General features: G+C 40.5%; 1 protein-coding gene across 1 annotated transcript; it reads left to right on the top strand.

Moving 5' to 3' along the window:
- Positions 1-646: 646 nt before the first annotated feature.
- xpo1a (exportin 1 (CRM1 homolog, yeast) a) lies at positions 647-17,424 on the top strand. Its single transcript, XM_041932991.1, has 25 exons — positions 647-653; positions 1,337-1,469; positions 1,756-1,857; positions 2,642-2,714; positions 2,833-2,894; positions 2,985-3,029; positions 3,124-3,305; positions 3,764-3,812; positions 3,915-4,034; positions 4,469-4,597; positions 6,867-7,025; positions 8,199-8,381; positions 8,867-9,005; positions 9,428-9,609; positions 9,888-10,044; positions 10,331-10,494; positions 10,721-10,855; positions 10,995-11,178; positions 13,031-13,137; positions 13,768-13,962; positions 14,076-14,244; positions 14,446-14,580; positions 14,882-15,041; positions 15,655-15,751; positions 16,603-17,424. Exons 2-25 carry the CDS (start codon positions 1,344-1,346, stop codon positions 16,747-16,749), a joined length of 3,201 nt encoding a protein of 1,066 aa, XP_041788925.1. The 5' UTR covers positions 647-653; positions 1,337-1,343; the 3' UTR covers positions 16,750-17,424.
- The last annotated feature ends 416 nt before the right edge of the window (positions 17,425-17,840 follow it).

Below are 17,840 nucleotides of genomic sequence, written 5' to 3'. Positions count from 1 at the left end.
CGCGGCGCGCGGCGGGCCGAAACACCGAGAATGAATATCCCGGTCTCAACCGGTTTCAACCGGTCCGTGGTTGGAAGCATGAGCTTAGAGGAAGAGCACACTTGCACGCATTAAAACATCTCTGCTGTCTGACAGTGTGCGAATAGAATCAGAAATAAAAACGAGACTCTTTCAATTCGTGATTATGACCCGGAATACCGCTCTAACTGTGATTCCGTGAATCTGTGTTGTTAGCTTAGCTTACATTAGCCAGCAGACTTGAATCATCATTGACTTTGCCATTAGCACGCTAAGTTGCTATTAGCCTGGTGGGAGTCGGCAGTAGTTATTGATAGCAAAAGAAAGATATGTTTCAGACGGGTTGAAGACAGGAAACAATAGGCTGCTGTAAACTGCGGAAAGCTTTTAATACATCGCCAAGAATCGATAAGTATTCCTCGTAACGGTATTTTAAATTAGCGCAGTTAGTGTCATCCAAGAAAGCTAACATTAGCTTTTGGCTATCGAATGTTAGGGGCTGTGTAAACGTGTGCCATGAGATAACATTGCACAATTGCTTTCAACGCAGTGAGAAGATTAATATTTTGGTCTTCGCCAACAAGTTACATCAGCTAATCAGTAGTTGTTTTCGACGAGCGGACAGGACACACCAGGTAAGTTGAACCCGATCAACAGTATCCTAACTCACCCATCGTGGGCTAACGTTAGCATCCGTCACTTTCAAAAGTGAGGTGTTTTTGTGGGGGTTAACTGACTGTTAAGCAAACATGCCAACGCGTTTTATAGTCGGGGGACTGGTAAGTCCTCGATCTGCTTTGTACTATTGCTAACGCAGTTTAGTTGCGCTGAACGGTCGCAAAACAGGTCTACCAGTCGGGTTGTGGAGATTGCAGCTCCACGCATCCAGTTAGCCAGGCGGGGGCGTTGTTCATGTTTTACACTGGTTCGGTTTCAATGGGTGTCATGATTGGACCACGAGGGCTGACTGAAGCTTTAAGCTGGCTGCCTTGACACATTTTGGCTGAACAATGATAACTTGTTTGAGGCTGACTGCTGTAAAACGTAAAAGGAGAACAAGATATGCTTGTAATATTTAAATTCATCCTTCTATTTTGGAATACATTTCAAAATGCACCCATCAAATGTCATGTTTGATATCCTTAGTTTTTAGTATAGAATTTAGGATATTAGTGAAATATGTAAGTTCTACTCAAACTCAAAGCTTTAGTTGTTAACACTTTTACCATAATCTTGAACTGTAGATTTTGTATGTTTTGCTAGTGTGCTGGTTGCGACTGTGGCTGATATTTAAATGATTCTCCTCTTCTCCCCTCAGAAGCTCTATGCCAGCAGAAATGACGATGTTGTCCGATCACCCAGCCAGACAGCTGCTGGACTTCAGTCAGAAACTGGACATCAACCTGTTGGACAATGTTGTCAACTCGATGTACCATGACATTGGATCCCAGGTGAGAACTCCTTTCCATTGTGGGCTTCCATCTCAAGTGTCTTGTTGGGATCCATGCGTAGTCTGTGCAAATCTGCGACATTTGATCATACCCTAATCCCACTTAAATTTACATTTGTTCAATAATAAAAATAAGCAATTTGTTCCTTAGTTTAACCACATGGCTATGATGTATATCAGGGAAGGTCAAATACAATTTGTAAACTTTGGGGGAATATACTGTACTTGATTATTAAAACCTAAAGATTCATGGCATATTAAAGGTTTGCTATGTTGCTCTCTTGTAGCAACGTGTGGCCCAGGAAGTTCTCACCAACCTGAAGGACCATCCAGATGCCTGGACTAGGGTCGACACAATCCTCGAGTTCTCTCAGAATATGAAAACTAAAGTACGTACCTGATCTTGTAACAGAGAAAACCTCTGAACTCACATCAGCTGCTTGTTGACAGTCTCTTGGGGCCAGTGTAATAATATGAGCTGATGTTTATCAGTTTATCCACATCAGACCAAGGCTTATAGGGCAGTGAGGTTTGAGCATTCACTCTGCTTTATCTCCACTGTACTTATTGGATTTTCTTATTTCTTATTTGATTTTATTAGTTTTTCCATTTTTGCTGCATGTTTGTTGTTGTGATGATATTATCATCACTGGTCAATGCTGTCAAAATGTTGATTTTCTGCTAGTTTTTGAGTTTCTGTTGGTGTCAGTTTTGTCTCTTTGTCAGTTATGATGGCTGTCAATGCTAACTATCCACAGTCCTGGCCTTTTAGAACCACACATGCCGTTGCCACTACTGTGAAATGCTGCAAATAAAACAACAAGTGGTATCTTTATATATGGCTGAGTTGTACTGTGTTGTGACAAGAGATAGAACATGTGATAAAGTTCAAGTCTGTAGGATTTAGGGAAAATCTATTGGCAGAAATGGAATATAATATTTATTTGTGTTAATCACCTGGAAATAGAAAATGTTGTGTTATGCTACCTTAGAATGAGCACTTCATATCTACAGAGGGAGCGGGTCCTCTTCCATGGAGATCACTGTGTGGGACTGCCATGTGCTACAATAGTCCAGAACTGTAAAAATACTATATTGTGGTTGGCTCTCTTGATGAGAAGAATGTGTTTCTGTCTTTTTCAGAGCTCTAAAATCTCTCCATTTTCCCCCCAGTATTATGCACTGCAGATTCTGGAGACAGTCATCAAAACACGTTGGAAGATCCTCCCTAGAAATCAGTGTGAAGGTCAGTTAAATGACATTAAATAAACTGATTAGAAAAATGGTTTCTGTCTGAGATGTGTTGCTTGTCTGGAGACTGCTCTTTGCATTTTCCATTTAAAAACTCTTGACTGGATTTTCAGGCATCAAGAAATATGTTGTTGGATTGATCATCAAGACTTCTTCTGATCCTGCAAACATGGAGGTGAAGTTACAGTAATGTAAGATGTGGCGCTTCATAAATGACCTTTGTGCTGCTCAATACTAATGTCACTCTTTTGATGTTCATTTGCAGAAAGAGGGAGTGTATATTTCAAAACTTAACATGATCCTTGTACAGGTAAATAAATATTCGATTGTTTAACACAACAATAGTTGACATGATGTGATGAGCCTGGTGGCTCACAGAGCTCTTCCTGTCTGGACTGCTGTAGATCCTGAAGCAGGAATGGCCGAAACACTGGCCCACCTTCATCAGTGATATTGTGGGTGCAAGTCGGACCAGCGAGAGCCTCTGTCAGAACAACATGATCATCCTCAAACTACTCAGCGAGGAGGTTTTTGACTTCTCCAGTGGCCAGATGACCCAGGTGAAGGCCAAGCACCTCAAAGACAGGTAACTGATTAAAGATGTTACTGAGTTACTGTGACTTGTGTGAAGTGAAGAGTTGTTGCTACGTTTGCTGAGAAGAAGCAAAGTTCAGGGGGGGGGGGGATCTATCAGTTTCAGTCACGGCAACAGTTTTAACCACAACAAGCAGAAATTACTTCGATGATATTAAAACAAGCTCCGTGCAGTTTACAACAGATTGCAAACTGAAATGTGGAACTGATCAAAACAAAGAGCAGAATCAAATTTTTTTGCCGGAAATCGTCTGACCACCAGATTGTTGATCATTTTGTTCAGACGACACTACACCCTCAGACTGAGCGTCTAATGGTAGCTGATGTTGGGGAAATTAGGTCAAATTCCAAAATTGGTTTGGGGCCAAAAATAATTGTGGTTTTTAAGTGTCTGTCAGTTTAAGACATGACTCTACCACCTCTCATGATCTCTACTCTTTTGTCTTTCAGCATGTGCAACGAGTTCTCCCAAATATTTCAGCTGTGCCAGTTTGTGATGGTAAGAGAAGGTTGACTTTAGACCAAACAGCTCTCAGCACCTGCCTCTGATGTTTAATAGATGCCACAATCTATTGTCACATGTGCCTCTTTGTCTGTGTAGGAAAACTCCCAGAATGCCCCCCTGGTTCATGCTACGCTGGAGACTCTCCTCCGCTTCCTGAATTGGATTCCTTTAGGTTACATCTTCGAGACCAAGCTCATCAGCACTCTGGTGTACAAGGTAAACCAGCTAAGATTCATTCAGTAGATCAAAACTGTAGGTGAAACATTTGTATAGTTGGCTGAAACAGAATCACATTATTTTTATTGTCCATGACAGCCAGAATTTTGATAAGAGTAAATGTTTAGGTCATTTATCAAGCTGAAACATTTACTGGTTTCAGCTTCATAGGTGAGGATTTAGTGCTTCTCACTGTTTTATATCGTTGTGAACTGATTATCTTTGGGATTTGACAAACTGAAAATTTTTAACGTGTCACCTTGAACTCAGAGAAATAGACATGCCCACAAAACCACTAATCAGTGACAAACACTGAATCTGCCATTTTTCTGAGACAAATAACATGCACTTACAATACAGATGGGACAGTTAAACTTGCAGTTCAGCACCGACCTGACTTGTTTTATTTGATACATTGTTTATGTGTGTTTCAGTTCTTGAACGTGCCCATGTTTCGCAATGTGACACTGAAATGTTTGACGGAGATCGCCGGAGTGAGCGTCAACCAGTACGAGGAGCAGTTTGTCAACCTGTTTACCCTCACCATGTGCCAGCTCAAACAGGTACACACACCCTCACACACACACCCACCCACAATCACTCTAAGTGGTACTCAAGTTAATTGCACTCAGTATGATTGCACACAAGCACACTTACATGGGCCTACTCTGTTATTACATACACAAAAACACACCTCCCCTTGTCACATAACTGTCCAATGTCTGTCTGTCTGTCTGTCTGTCTGTCTCTCTCACACATACACAAATCCAATACATTAGGTGTGCAGCCAACACAATCTCTGACTTGCTGTTAGCCGTTAGTGCTCGTGCATACACACACACACATGCACACACACACCCACACACTATATTGTCAGCTGGCATAAGCAGTTTTGTGTTCGCTGTTATTACAAATAGACACAAATAACATCTATGGGTAGAGTGAAAGTGTGAGTTCAACAGTTCTGATAGGAGAGCACAGTTAAAAGCTGCAAGGAGAATTTTAAAAACAGAAGGCATAGTTAATTAGTATTTTATATTAATATTTTGTTTTTGAATTTTGTGTTTATCTTTGTTCAGAGAATGAGAGATTCACGGCAAGGTTTTAGTCCCATTGAACTTCCCCAGGCAGCTCAGGGGGAAAGTGACGCACATCATCTTACTGTTTATACAGAATTATCTGACACAGATGTGGTTGCTGACACCCGCAACACACCTACCAAGAGTATGCATCTGACAAGCAACACAAAGAAGCCAGGCCATCTTTGTAAATGATAAATTGTTCTTAATGTCTTGCCAGGTAACATATAGGTTGAATAAAAATAAATAGAATAGCAATTAGTGTCTCTAAGTTGGGCACATTAACTAATGGCTTTCTCAGTAAAATATCTAATAACATCAGAATATTTTTACTTTAATTTTGTTGAGACTGACCCATCCTTCTTTAGTAAGCAGCTAACTTTATTAGCAGTTTTCAAATCATAAGTCATAGAGTGCTTTACAGGGTAAGTGAGAAAGAGGGAATAAAAGATGAGTTTTTTCACTGATTAGGCTCCTCTGTGTCTCAGGAGACAGTTTGAAAGCCAAGCAGTGACACAGCAAAAACTCAGATTTGGCACCTACAGTATATGTCTTCAGGCTCTGTTTAGTGTAATGTTCCTTCTGTAGTAACTTGTTTTAATGTGATTCATCAAACATTATAACTATCTTGAAGCTTTGAATTTAGTAAGGATCACCTGTCAAATCATGATCTTGATTTACTCCAAATGGTCGGAATGTATTTACTATCAGCATATGCACATACACACACTCTTTTACAGGAGGATGTTAACAGCTCTGCCTGCCTGCAGATGTCATCATTGTGGCAGTGGAAGACTGAAACAATTCTGACAGATTATAAAAAATGTTTTCTCTAGAGGTTTGAGTGAGTCTGGCAACCCTAAAAAGCTATGTCCCCTGATAACAGATGTTAACAGTAAAGAGTCACCAGTCAGATGGTGAGGTTTATCTTTAATTTAGAATATATAGAACAGAAGCTCTAAAGCTTATTTAATTTCTGACCTCGTAAAGGATCTACTTGTGACCCCCCTTAGAGGTTGTAGATGTCAATGAGCTGTGAATGGGCCTACCAAATATTTTCTCCCTTGCTCCACTCAGATTGTTAAATAATATTTGAATAGTTTTTGATGATCAGACAAGGTAAAACTATCCAGTATCCCCCCCCCCCCCCCAAAAAAAAAAAAAAATGACAACATGTCTTGTAGTAGAATAAGTTTTTCTTGGTTTATACAGTCATATGTTCACGAAGTGGTGAACCTCGCTCCATCCTTGCTCGTGAATGACTGAGCCTTTCCAGGATGCCCCTTTCATACCCAATCATGACACTATCACCTGTTACCAATGAACCTGTTTACCTGTGGAATGTTTCAGACATGTTTTTGGAGCGTTCCACAACTTTTCCAGTCTTTTGTTGCTCCTATCCCGACTTGTTTGCAATGTGTTGCTGCACCAAATTCAAACGTTAAATATATTGTCTTTTGTCATTTTCAGTTGAGGTTATGTCAAAAAGGATTTGCAAATTATCACATTCTGCTTTATTTATGTTTTATAGAGTCCCAACATTTTTGGAATTGTGGTTGTACTTTTAGATGAAATTGTGATCTTGGGAGGTCTCGTGGCTCGTTGCTTTATGACTAAACCTACTTACGGTAAATGTAGTTTCCTCAAACAAAAAAACTATGGATGCAATTATGGTAAAACAATTGGGACAAAACAACATTTGTCTAAATAAATAAAGGGCAGTTTGTGAAGTCGTGTTCTGTCATCTGGTCAGATGCTGCCTTTGAACACTAACATCAGACTGGCTTACGCCAACGGGAAGGACGACGAGCAGAACTTCATCCAGAACCTCAGCCTATTCCTCTGCACCTTTCTCAAAGAACACGGGCAGCTTGTTGAGAAGAGACCCAACCTGCGGGAGACACTCATGGAGGTAGGAGGACAACACAGATCTCTTCCTGCTAACTGAGTTTTGTTACAGAAAAGACATTTTCACTGTTCAAATGGACTTCTGTTTAACATGAGAAAGGTGAACTTGATTGTTGTGGTCTGGTTGAGTAAGCAGACTAACAACTCACAGCTGGTGGTTTTCAGTCATTTCCGCCGCTGCTTCAGGGTTGTTGGAAAGAAAACTCCCCCTCACGTCCAGTGACTGTGTTTCCTACCCCTCTCCTGTTTTCCCTTGTATGTGGTTTCCTGATTACACCTTTGCAATGACATACATTTGGGACCAATTACAGTGGGAAGGACCACCTTTCCTGTGACTGTTTGTCCACTTGTATAAATACTTAATTACTGTTCTAGGAGCACACTGAGATGTTGACAGCAAGAGACGAAGGCAGCGAGAGTCTGTGTGGCAGTTTATTCAATAAAAGACTGTTTAATTTGTATTTTGCTGTATCTAGACATGGAGAAGCACAGAGAGGTCACAAAAGTCACAGGACACTACAGATGGCAATGTTAAGTACATAAGACATTTTGAAATAATTGTATAAAGAAATACAAATATGTAATATATTTATTTCATAATGCCAGTTTTAATTAGCTCCTGTCAGCCAAGATGAACTGGGCAGAGCCAGCCAATCACAATTGTCCATCTCTGCTTATTCACCTTTGGCAAACACAGACATGTATTTTATATTAAACACTACAGTTCTCTATAGGATGTGTAAGTAAGAAATAAAATACAATGAACTCCATAAATAATAAACCAAAAAAGGACTCTAATCCATACTTTACAACGATACCTTACCTGACAGTAAGTAAAGTTTAAAAGTAAAGCCAAGCTCCTTTATCTCATTACATTAGTTCACAATAGCGTTAAGTCCTTTATGTGTGTAACCCAGAAATTTTGCTGATATTTTTGCACGGTTGTGGAAGTTCTTCATCACATCAAACTCGGTGTTACTCCAATTGCAGGAGAAACAAAAACCCCAACAACCATCTGTGATTTTAAGTTGTTATTCTGCTTTGTAACAAGACGTTAATTGCTCTTGCTCTTGTCAAATTATCCGAAAGGAAACATTTTGTGAAGATGAAATGTGTGCTATCAGCTGGAGGCTGTTGGCACTGTCAAGTGACCTCACTACACTTTGTCCACCCTCAGGCCCTACATTACATGCTGCTGGTGTCAGAGGTGGAGGAGACAGAGATCTTTAAGATCTGTCTGGAGTACTGGAACCACCTGGCAGCAGAGCTCTACAGGGAGAGTCCCTTCTCCACCTCCAGCACACCGCTGCTGTCTGATGTCCCGCCTCGCAGACACCTCTACCTGCCAGTGCTCTCCCAAGTAGGGCCCACACACACACACTTTAACATACAGACACAAAGACCTACCAGAAACTTGTGCCCTTATAAACTGTAATCTGTAGGTAATTTTTCCAGTTAAATAATCAAGGATTTGGTTTATAAAATGTGATTCCGTTGTTATTTTGTTGTCTGATGTCAGATAACAGTGCAAAACCCAAAGATATTAAGTCTAGTATCACATTAGACAAAAAAGCAACAGATCATTTTAGAAAATGAAACCAAGGATTATTTAGCATTTTTGCTTTGGTTACATGATTATTTTGGTTAGTATTAAAATCATGAATTGTCTTAATAATGATTATTCATCTGTCATTGACAACAAAATACTTTTTATTGCGTATTGTTAACATTTAAAAATGATTGTAAATATTTGTCAGTTTAGAAATTAGGAAGGTTGGTCAGCTGGCTCAATCAGAGGGTGTCACAGACTCACATCCAACTGATCCCCCCCCCTTCTACTTGTAGGTGCGTTTGCTGATGGTGAGCCGCATGGCCAAGCCAGAAGAGGTGCTGGTGGTGGAGAATGACCAGGGTGAGGTGGTCAGGGAATTCATGAAGGACACAGACGCCATTAACCTTTACAAGAACATGAGAGAGACTCTTGGTAAGTTAAAGCATGCCTGTGGTGATAAATGCATGGTTCTGTTTCAGGTACACCAATTAAAAAGTGTGAGTACACGAATCAAAAATTACAATTTTTTTTTAATGTGAAGTATTCATTTTTTAGTTTTTTTAGACAGGTACCAAACCACTAAGTAGGTGGGTGGCAGTACTTGTGTTTGAGAGACTGGGTTGTAATTTCTTTACACTGTATGAGAAGCAAACTGCTATCAATGTTCTGGAGAGACAGATTTATTTTTATTACACTGTTGATTAATAAAAAACAAAATTAGAATCATGTCAACATAGCACAGCAAACAGAAGAAGTAACCTGACACAACCAGTTGCTGAGTTAAAAGTTCCACTCTGAGACACACACACACACACACACACCATTATCTCATCCATCTCACTCTGTGTCTGCAGTATATCTGACCCATCTGGACTATGCTGACACTGAACGCATCATGACAGAGAAGCTCCACAACCAGGTGAACGGCACTGAGTGGTCGTGGAGGAACCTGAACATGCTCTGCTGGGCCATTGGCTCCATCAGCGGGGCGATGCACGAGGAAGACGAGAAGAGGTTCCTGGTCACTGTCATCAAGGTGGGACACAGATGATTGTATATTATATCAGTATCAGCCAGCATCCCTCTACTAGCAGAAATTGGTTTGCCCAGCTGTGGGTGGAGACTCACCGTGTCTGGCAGCATGACTGTGTGACAGAAGCATTTATTCAACTAACTCCAGAGTCCAGTTTAATTATTACTAATTGCTGTCTCTGTGTTCCTAGACCACTTCTCCCAACCAGTTATTGACACAGCAGTTATGCATGTGCTGAACTGTGACCAACGTTGACTGATTGTGTGTTTTAATGTGCTCAGGACCTGCTAGGCTTATGTGAGCAAAAGAGAGGGAAGGACAACAAGGCCATCATAGCGTCCAACATCATGTACATTGTGGGCCAGTATCCTCGCTTCCTCCGAGCCCACTGGAAGTTCCTCAAGACTGTTGTCAACAAGCTGTTTGAGTTCATGCACGGTGAGAAAATAGAAAAGAAAATATTGAATCATTTTGCTTAGTTTACTACTTTTTTAAGTCTTGACACATCTTTTCTGAGATGTTTTCATTCTTAATTTTAAATGAGGTTACAAACTGCAATGTTTACAACCAAAACAAGAATTGTAACACAGACCTGAAGATTCAGAAGTGGATATTCCTGAAAGTGCCACTGTTACTTGAATTGTGATTAATGTATGAATGCTGCCTGTCACTGGCTGAGGCTTATCATGATTTTTTGGGATTCATCCTCCTCTTTGTGACACAGAGACTCATGACGGTGTGCAGGACATGGCGTGTGACACCTTCATCAAGATCGCCCAGAAGTGTCGGCGTCATTTTGTCCAGGTGCAGGTGGGCGAGGTAATGCCCTTCATCGATGAGATCCTCAACAACATCAACACCATCATCTGTGACCTGCAGCCACAGCAGGTCAGTCCTGTCTCTGGACTTTGTGTCAACATTGAAACAATTTTGATGTCATTAATTTTTTTTTGTGTATTTATTTTTTGTAATGCCATTATTTGTAAGACTTTTTCAAATGACATCCAGTACGTTACATTTCTTTATTTCCTGTTTCTTTTACATTTGTCGAACATACATTGTTACTGCTGTGTGATGGTCTCAGGCAGATGAGATGTGTCCCTCGTCTCTGTAGGTCCATACATTTTATGAGGCCGTTGGCTACATGATTGGAGCCCAGACGGACCAGGCTGTTCAGGAGCTCCTGATAGAGAAATACATGCTGCTACCCAACCAAGTGTGGGACAGCATCATTCAGCAGGCCACCAAGGTGAGGACAGAAGGACGTCTGATCCATTATAGTTCACTGATGTTGCTGTAATGTCCGCAGATGATTCACTTAATGCAGCCTGTAGCCTTCTTTTGTTGAAAATTGTTGCTTTTACTAAACTGTGGAATCTCTGCTGCAGAATGTGGACATCCTGAAGGATGCGGAGACAGTGCGTCAGCTGGGCAGCATCCTAAAGACAAATGTCAGAGCCTGCAAAGCTGTTGGTCATCCCTTTGTTGTCCAGCTGGGCCGAATCTACCTGGACATGCTCAACGTCTACAAGTGCCTGAGTGAAAACATCTCCTCGGCTGTCCAGACCAACGGTTAGTTCCTGTCTGCTTCCTGTGTGTCTGTCTGTGTGCGTGCATGCATGTGTGAGTTAACTGGGAGTAAATGTGTCATGTCAGCTCTTTTCTGTATGAAAACATGATTTAAGAGGCTCCTCTTGGATCAAATAGCGATGGAAAACAAAGCATGTGTTCATCAATGAATATTCTAAATTCTAATTTCTATTCGAATCGTAAAATAATCCATACTTTCGAATGTGAAAATTCATATTCGAATGCAGAAAAAAAGCATTACTGCTGCAGCGTCTGCATTGCTAGTACTGCATGACGGACAGAGTCAGTAATGACTATTTTTTTGTTCATGTTTTTTTTTTTTTGATGGGAAAATCTGTTGAAATCTGACATATTTAAGTCTTTCCTGTCATAATGTGCTGTGAAAATAATTCCTGTCTCCTGCTCCTCCCAAATCAGGGAATTAAGAGTTTATTCCAACCAAACCAGAGTTAGTGATAATTGCTGGAACAGTGGAAAGACGGTTGGTTTTGTTGAGTTTTATTTTGTTTTTTTTAGCGTTTGAACTAAGTGTGTTACTATGGTAAAGTCACTGTTTTTGTGAATGGAGTCTGTTGGCTTTGGCAACAGCTATATAACAGCTGTTTCTGGTTAATAAAATGGGTCTTACTCTTTAACAAAAATGTATCTCTGTAGGGATCCTTTCCATAATGTTGTCAAACACTTATTATAACAATCTGAGTCTATCAGTGGCAAAAACAAACACTTGATGCGCAAACACCTGGAGGGATTAAATTGCAGCACCTTTTTCCGACTGCTGCCCTCTCGTTTAATAATGAAAACACTTAAAAAATATTTGTCTGTATTAGTCACATAATATTTGTCCCGAATTGGATGCGTGGACACGGACACCAACTGGAAACTCTGCCCACTTGATGTCACTCACATTGATTGAAAATTAAATGTAGGTTAAGCTGAAACAACTGCATAATTCAACAACACAGAATAGGAAATGATTTATTTTGTAATGTGCAGGTATGTAGATCTTTTAAAAGACGTTTGTGTTGAAATCATCATGTTCAAGTAGTATGTCACTCATTGTTCAGAGTTCCCTCTTATGGGCGTAATGTACAAAAATAGATATTCAAATGGTTCAAACCTATGTTTTGTTTTTTTGTTTTTTTTAGATGGATGTTCAAACGCCATTTTGGCCAATGTTGACAGCCAATGTGTTTACGATTCATATGAATGAAAACAGAACAAGGTTCCTGTCACTGCTGTGTCACCATTAAGACCCACAACTTTTGTGAGCAGGTTAAAGACAGTGCTCTTTTCCAGCTCACTACACAATAATAATGTGGTAAAGCTGAACCATATGAAGGAACTGTTTTTTTTAGACTTGAGCCATGATGCAAATACCTTTTTAACAAAAACATTTATTTTTAGAATCATGATCATTTTGACTCACATGCCCTTAATAGATTTACAGACATTCTATCACTTAACATTATTCATTCTTTGATCGTTGAAGTTTTACTCTGTGTTCTGTTGCCTGTGTCAGTGCCCTTTGATAGTAGTACAAGCAGATGCCAAATTTTGAATACATTTTCTGCACATAGAGGTGATAACAGTAATTTAATATATTAAGTCGACACAAAATGTAAACAATGTTGTATTTTCTCCAGTAGTTATAAAAGACTTCAAATCAGGATCAATTACAGGGATCCTATCATTTTGCATTACTTGCAGGTTTTATTGGTACTTTATGTCACATAGTATGTCTCTTTAACCATTTAGGTTTCTTGCTCTAGTTTGACTCTGGCCGAAAAAAATCAGTTATGCAGGTTTAAATAACTGCCTTTTATCATGTTTGCAGGTGAGATGGTGACCAAACAACCTCTGATCAGGAGTATGAGGACGGTGAAGAGAGAGACATTGAAGCTGATCTCAGGCTGGGTCAGTCGTTCCAATGATCCTCAAATGGTGAGCCAGCATTTCTTTCATTTCCCACAGTCAATTCTGTAGTGGAAGTTTTTAAATTTGTTTACAGTGTATTTAAATCTGTGTTTAGAATGACCTTTATTTTTCAGCAGTGTTCCACATAAAGCATCCTCTGTAATTAATTCAGCAGTGGTGGTGTACTGACGAACTTGGACTGTACTGCAACATGCACTATAACTTTGACTGGGATCAAAACATGGAATAACATAAAATCAAAACTACAAATGTCTCTCAAACACAAGTTCTGCCGCTACAATGTTGAAAAAATTCCAAGTTAATAGTTCCATGTTTAATATGCACTTTATTAGTACTTTATTTTAACCCTTTTGTTTCCAAACCATTTTCACTGTGTCTCAGTTGGCATGTACCAATTGGTAAAAATGGGGTTTAGCAAGGTTTTAAACTTAAAAGACTCATGTTGAAGTAAATGTCTGAATTTAAAAGTATTTGAATGTAGTAGTTCACGCAATACAGTTCTTGTTTTACACCATCTAATGAGGTTGTTTTTTGTGCTCCATGTCTACTCGTTCAGATAAAAATAGTTAACGGTACGGTTATGAGAATTATGCTGGTGAGTCTGCTAACATGTTCACGTGTTGTTCTGTGGTCCAGGTAGCAGAGAACTTTGTGCCCCCCCTGCTGGAGGCGGTGCTGATCGACTACCAGAGGAACGTCCCGGCTGCCCGGGAGCCCGAGGTTCTCAGCACCATGGCAACCATCGTCAACAAGCTGGGAGTCCACATCACGGGAGAAATCCCCAAGATCTTTGATGCTGTCTTTGAGTGCACTTTGAACATGATCAACAAGGTCTGTTTGAGTCATTTAATTTTACCTGGTACCAAAAGAAAATGATGAAAATGTGAGTACAGTTGCAAATTTACAGACTTTAACTCCTCTTTGTTTTGCTCCTGTGTCATCAGGACTTTGAAGAATTCCCAGAACACAGAACCCATTTCTTCTACCTCCTTCAAGCCGCCACCTCCCAGTGCTTCCCAGCCTTCCTGTCCATCGCCCCGGCCCAGTTCAAACTGATCCTAGACTCCATCATCTGGGCTTTCAAGCACACGATGAGGAATGTGGCCGACACAGGTCTGAAGTGGCATCTACTCATCCTGTCACATAGAGTTCACGCAAATATAGAAAACCCAGAGAAGTCATTGAACTGTTTGGCAAGGCTTGAGAAAGTTTGAAAATTCTGAAATCTTAGTTGAAACACAGAATTACATCATGGACATTTGATACCATTTAATTTCCCTGTTGGTCTGATGAGCATCTCCGTATCTCCTACAGGTCTACAGATCCTGTACACTCTCCTGCAGAACGTGTCTGGAGAGGAGGCAGCAGCACAGAGCTTTTACCAGACGTACTTTTGTGACATCCTGCAGCACATCTTCTCTGTGGTCACTGATACCTCTCACACTGCAGGTAAGGAAGTGATGTGATGGCAGCTGCCACCTGTGTGGAAATTGAAATTAACCTTTTTGAGTTCTAAAACTCAAATTTGGCCCTGTACAGTTGCTAAACATTTGAGAAGATAAAGTTTATTTTACATATTAATAAAGTAACAGAGAAAATAAGTAGCCCCATCTTTATTTTCATTATCAGATTTTAGGCTGAGAGCGAATGTGAACAAACAAAACAAAGTCATAGTCAACACATAATTAATCAAGTTAAGTTTAAGTGACAAAAACTGATGAGCCTCCTTGCTTGCCTGCTCTCTTTTCAGGTCTGACCATGCATGCCACCATCTTGGCCTACATGTTCAACCTGGTGGAGGAGGGGAAGGTCAGCGTTGCACTGAGTGCCGCAAGTCCGGCTAACAACCAGGCACATGTCCAGGAGTACATCGCCAACCTGCTGAAGACAGCCTTCCCCCATCTACAAGAGTAAGTAGGCGTCATTGCTATTCAGTGCTTTTTCATGGAAGAGGTTTTACACAAACGCATGGTGATTAAAGGGTAAATTAAAGCACTGAGATGTTTCCAAGACAGCCACCACAGCTGCAATAGACCAGAATGCACTTCACGCCTTAAAGCACATTTTGAGTGAAAGCTGCAGCTGTGATTATACACATAACTCGGAGCATTTGTAGTCCTAAAATCCAACAGTGAGTCAGCACCGTTGAACTTTGGGTTCCCTCCTGAACTTGCACAGTCGTTTGTTTTGTTCCCCAAAACAAACTACAACTCTTAACATGCTCATCAGTTTTGAGGCAGTTTTGTATTTATATTATGGTAATCATGCATGGTTCAAAAATTTCAATGTAGTCACTGGTTCAGATCATTTTTGAACGAAACAAGTGATAATAGTCATTCAAAAATGTCAGTGAAAATGTCAATGAGAAATAGCTTTGTGAAGTAGTAGTATATCAAATGAGGGGGAAGAAGTTAATAAAAAAAAGTCATTTGTTTTAGGGCTGTCGCCGATGTTTCTGTTATTTTGTCCACCCTTGTAGATGATATGTTCAGACTAACAGCTAATTGAATGTCCTGTCTTCAGTGCCCAGGTGAAGGTGTTTGTAACGGGTCTCTTCAGCCTGAATCAGGACATTCCTGCCTTCAAAGAGCACCTGAGGGACTTCCTTGTGCAGATCAAGGTGAGTGTCCAGAAACGATAAACACTTGCACCAGGAAACAGACCAGGGAACATGTAATTGATCAGAGCGTTGTGACATTAACTGACAGCTGCATCCACAGTATGTTTCACAACACACAAGAGTTACTGAAAAAGGAGATGTAATTGTAGTGTTTCCACGTCATTTGGAAACAAGATTCTGCAGCCTCTCGCTCACAGTGAAGCCTTTAAAGAACAACAAAAATTAGAATCTTACTTTCTACTATATGCTACTTTATGTTTGAACAGGACTTTGAATTGAGCCTTTCAGCGCCTTGCCGCAAAAGGAGGCAGTCTGATGCGATCAGTCACATTACTCGTTTATTTCACATCTGTGACTAGTTAAAACAGGCACGTTGGTGAATTTCAAGCCTAATGAAATTCATTCTAGGTTAAACTTGTGCTTTGATTTTCGAAAATTGGCAGATTAAGTGATTTTTTTGGTCATCACATTAAAGCCTCAGACACTCAATTAAAAACACTGTAGCAGTGGATTTCACTTTTATACACTGTGCTTGCCTGTAGTGTGAAAGAATTGTAGCAAAGCATATTGGTAAATGAGAGGGCACTGCAAAGCAAGGGGTGATGATATAAGTATATCAGCCAATCAACAAATACATCATATACAGTACACTCTAAACTGACTGGAAGAATTTTAAGGGTATAAGCTGCATCATAACTTAGATTATTTCAACTTTTGAGCGGAGAGACTTTGTAGAAAGTTTGAGCAGCACAACTCTCCCTCTGTGGGAAAATGGCAGTTTGGCCAGCTTGAATCTAAAGCCTGTAGCCTGGTGTGAGCGCTGCTGAGCCTCTGCTTGTGTGGTCCTGCAGGAGTTTGCTGGCGAGGACACAACAGACCTGTTCCTGGAGGAGAGAGAGACGGCTCTGCGCCAAGCCCAGGAGGAGAAACACAAGCTCCAGATGTCAGTGCCCGGCATCCTCAACCCTCACGAGCTGCCGGAGGAGATGTGTGACTGAAGCAGCAGCGAACAGCATGTACAAAACAGCTCTGGAGGGGGAAAGGTCAAGAGAGAGCTAGGACGCTTTCTGTTGATAAATTGTTTTCTTTTCAAGTGTGTTTGTGTGTGAGTGTGAGTGAGTGTGTGTGTGTGTGTGTGTGTTTGAAAAGAATGAGGGGCCAGAGGAAGGACCCCAGCACTCGGTTGTACGTCGACCAAATCAATGTCAATATGTAAATGAGAATAGCTCCCCTGACCCCCCTCAACCCTGGCGCAGATTTATTCTTTTTTTTCCCTCACAAACCTATTTTATACAAAGATTTTTTTGTGTAACATGCCATCTTTTGTTAATTCTTTGCTAATTAAAGCTTTATGTTTGGCCATATGGTTCTTTTGTACCTGCATGAAGTTGAAAGAATTCAAGGTTATTTTTAATCCCTCTTCACCCCCTCAGTTCACCTCCTCTCCTATTTGTTAATATGTAATATATAGTGTTGAAACACTTGCAATGGTTAGTTGACAGATTGCTCTGGTTTCAGAAGTGCCATGTGCATGGTGCAGGACGAATGTGATGCTCAAGGGGTAGACATGTACTTCCTTGCTTCCTTTGTTGTCCTTTTTTGGTTTGTCAGTGTGTGTGTGTTTTTTTTTTTTTTAAACTCCGGCTCTCTGATTGAGTCGGATCTTCAGTTGGACTGCTCTGCGTTTGGATGAGAAGGAAGGCTGTGTGCATATCATCCTGTTTGTAAAGCTGTCTTAGTACTCTGACAATATAAAGTTGGCTATTTTTACAAAAACAGTCTGTGTGACACTGCTTTCTTACCCAAAGCCCTGAAGGTTCTGGAAAGCCTGGAAAAGATAAGGAATGTCACAGCTCAGCTTCCAGGACCTGAAGGCTCATGGCAACGGACATATTCTGAAAGGGTTTAGAAAATTGAATTTTGTTATTTTTCATGTTAAGCTTGACTGTTAAAAGGAGGAAATGTTTCTCAAACTGGGGGACAGGTGCCTCTGGGGGACGCACATGACTAGATGGGAAAACGTGGCTTGAAACTAAAGTTGAATTGACATCATCAAACATAGCTATAACTAACATGACATCATGAATTG

The sequence above is a fragment of the Chelmon rostratus genome, chromosome 3 (assembly GCF_017976325.1).
Source record: "Chelmon rostratus isolate fCheRos1 chromosome 3, fCheRos1.pri, whole genome shotgun sequence".
NCBI classification, from domain to species: Eukaryota; Metazoa; Chordata; class Actinopteri; order Chaetodontiformes; family Chaetodontidae; genus Chelmon; species Chelmon rostratus.
Note: the sequence above shows the minus strand (reverse complement) of the source record. Positions and strands in the feature narration are given on the sequence as shown.